This window comes from Cyprinodon variegatus, unplaced genomic scaffold (genome assembly GCF_000732505.1).
Source record: "Cyprinodon variegatus isolate N-32 unplaced genomic scaffold, C_variegatus-1.0 Scaffold1080, whole genome shotgun sequence".
In the NCBI taxonomy this organism is placed as follows: Eukaryota; Metazoa; Chordata; class Actinopteri; order Cyprinodontiformes; family Cyprinodontidae; genus Cyprinodon; species Cyprinodon variegatus.
The window spans coordinates 184596-186714 of NW_015151533.1; the positions used below are offsets into that span (position 1 = coordinate 184596).

General features: G+C 46.6%; 1 protein-coding gene across 1 annotated transcript in view; it reads right to left on the bottom strand.

Moving 5' to 3' along the window:
* Positions 1-2119, bottom strand: part of LOC107101317 (myosin-9-like) — a 52989-nt gene that overhangs the window by 35900 nt on the left and 14970 nt on the right. Inside the window, exon 9 of the mRNA XM_015400185.1 lies at positions 870-1017. Coding sequence (XP_015255671.1) covers positions 870-1017 — 148 coding nt within the window. The remainder of the gene's footprint in view (positions 1-869; positions 1018-2119) is intronic.

Below are 2119 nucleotides of genomic sequence, written 5' to 3' on the forward strand. Positions count from 1 at the left end.
GTGTTGTTCTGCATGGGGGTGAGTAGAAAATGAAGGCTAATCATGTTTTGGGTGTACTATTCCTTTAATATTCTGTCTCCTAGAACCCCAGTCGGCCTCAGCAGATGGCCGCTCACGCCGAGCCTGGTTCTATGGAAGCTCATTGGTAGAAATCCCTTATGACAGAAAGAAGGCCACCATTCACACCATTTTATCATCCGGAGGGGGGGACACATTTAATTACAAACCGAATTCATGCAGCTGTCTTAAAACACTTCATACAATCAGCACTGCATTGTCAAAATTCAGTTATCCCCAACCTTCAGTCGATTCTAGGCAGCATTTATAGTTTCCACATCGCATTACGTAACTGCACATGCGCAGGAATATCATGTCGAAAGCTTACTGGAATTCACGTCTTCTGGTCGAAGCCAGCGGTCAATTTGACACTGGGAGGAATGTTTACACAGATGTTCTCTGTTTATGCCAAACCTCCTCATACATCATCTAATTACGTACGAAAAAGGCATTAGGGACGTTATTATTGCTAAGACTCATACTTGACTTTCAGCATGTACCGTTTTGTTGCTAAGTAAGTATAGGGCTACGTTTAAGGATATATATAAGACAATAAAACTGCTTCTACAGTTCTGCTGGAGGTTTCTTCCTGTTCAAAGGGAGTTTTTCCTCTCCACTGTCACTACAAGCATGCTTAGTGTGAGGGATTGCTGAGTCAATGAGTCGATGCAATCAGCTGGTTTTCCTTAGATAGAAAACTGGAAAGTGACCTGAGATGACATGATGTGAATTGGAGCTATAGAAATACACTAAACTGAAACAAAGCCATACAATCTGATAGGCGGTGGTTCTATGGCACTTAAACTAAATACCAGTTATCTCCTCCTCAGGGATGCTCATGATATTAAAGGCCTCCATGGTTTCCTGGAACATTTCCTTGTCCGTCTGCCCTGGGATGGTCACATTTCCATTGGACAGGAAGCGGTACTTGCTGTAATCCTCCAGACACAAATCAGCTGAAATGGGAGCAACAAAGAGATCAAATCACTTTATTTCTGTACAGTACAACTACGATCAAACTGACTTTACTATGTTCCAAAAGCAGACATGGAATCTTCAGCTTTTAAATTATTTTCAATAATTGGGCTGAACTAGTGTGTCTGGGCTGGGAAGCAGCAAAAACACCCGTGCTGCTTCGTTTTTGATGCTTGTGCAAGTTTAGTTCTGACGCGCGGCTGAAGCATCTTTGCTGCTCTGGCTGCAAGGTGGAAAAGTGGGTTCAATGCGCGGTGGGCGGAGCTACCCTATCTTTCTTTGCCTGGAACAATGGCGGCTATATTTGCTGTGATCAGTGGGTAAAAAGTAGTTTTAAGATGTTTTTAAGTGAGAAAGTCCACCTGAAAACAGATTATCATCGTGCCTTCAAAGATTCTCTCTGTGGGAGCCGCTCAGACCCCCACATACCGGCGATGCACTGTCACTGGGAATCCCCAGCAGCAGGTTCTGGCCCGGATGCCTCTTAGCGTTTTCCTCTACTGTTCGCGGCAGCTGGAAGGCGTTTTTCCACATACGTAATCTAAACTGCAGGCATCAGGATAATAAAAGCAAACATATTTTGCCGGCAGGTTTCCACATTTTAAGTTAATTTAGGTGTTAATAAACTGTTAAGAGGAGTGATCATAGCGCTCTGCATCAGCAGTGCTGCGTCTGACTCCCTGCCAGCTCCCAGATCAGCTTCTCTCATTGGCTGATGAGGCACGTCGAGCAGCTAAAGTTCAATGTTTTCAACTTGAGCATCTGATGCATTTGAAGCGCTGCTGCGGGACCTTTTGCTGCACGTCAACCATTCGCTTTGCATGTGAACTAGCTGCTCCTGCTGTGAACGTGGCATTAGAGATGGGGCGAGGAGCTCAGTCATCGAGGAAGGACTCCGAGTAGAGCCGCTGCTCCTCCACATCGAGAGGAGCCAGTTGAGGTGGCTCGGGCATCTGGTTAGGACGCCTCCTGGACGCCTCCCTGGTGAGGTGCTCCAGGCACGTCCCACCAGGAAGAGACCCAGGACACGCTGGTGGGACTACGTTTCTCGGCTTTCCTGGGAGCGCCTCGGGGTTCCCATGGAGGA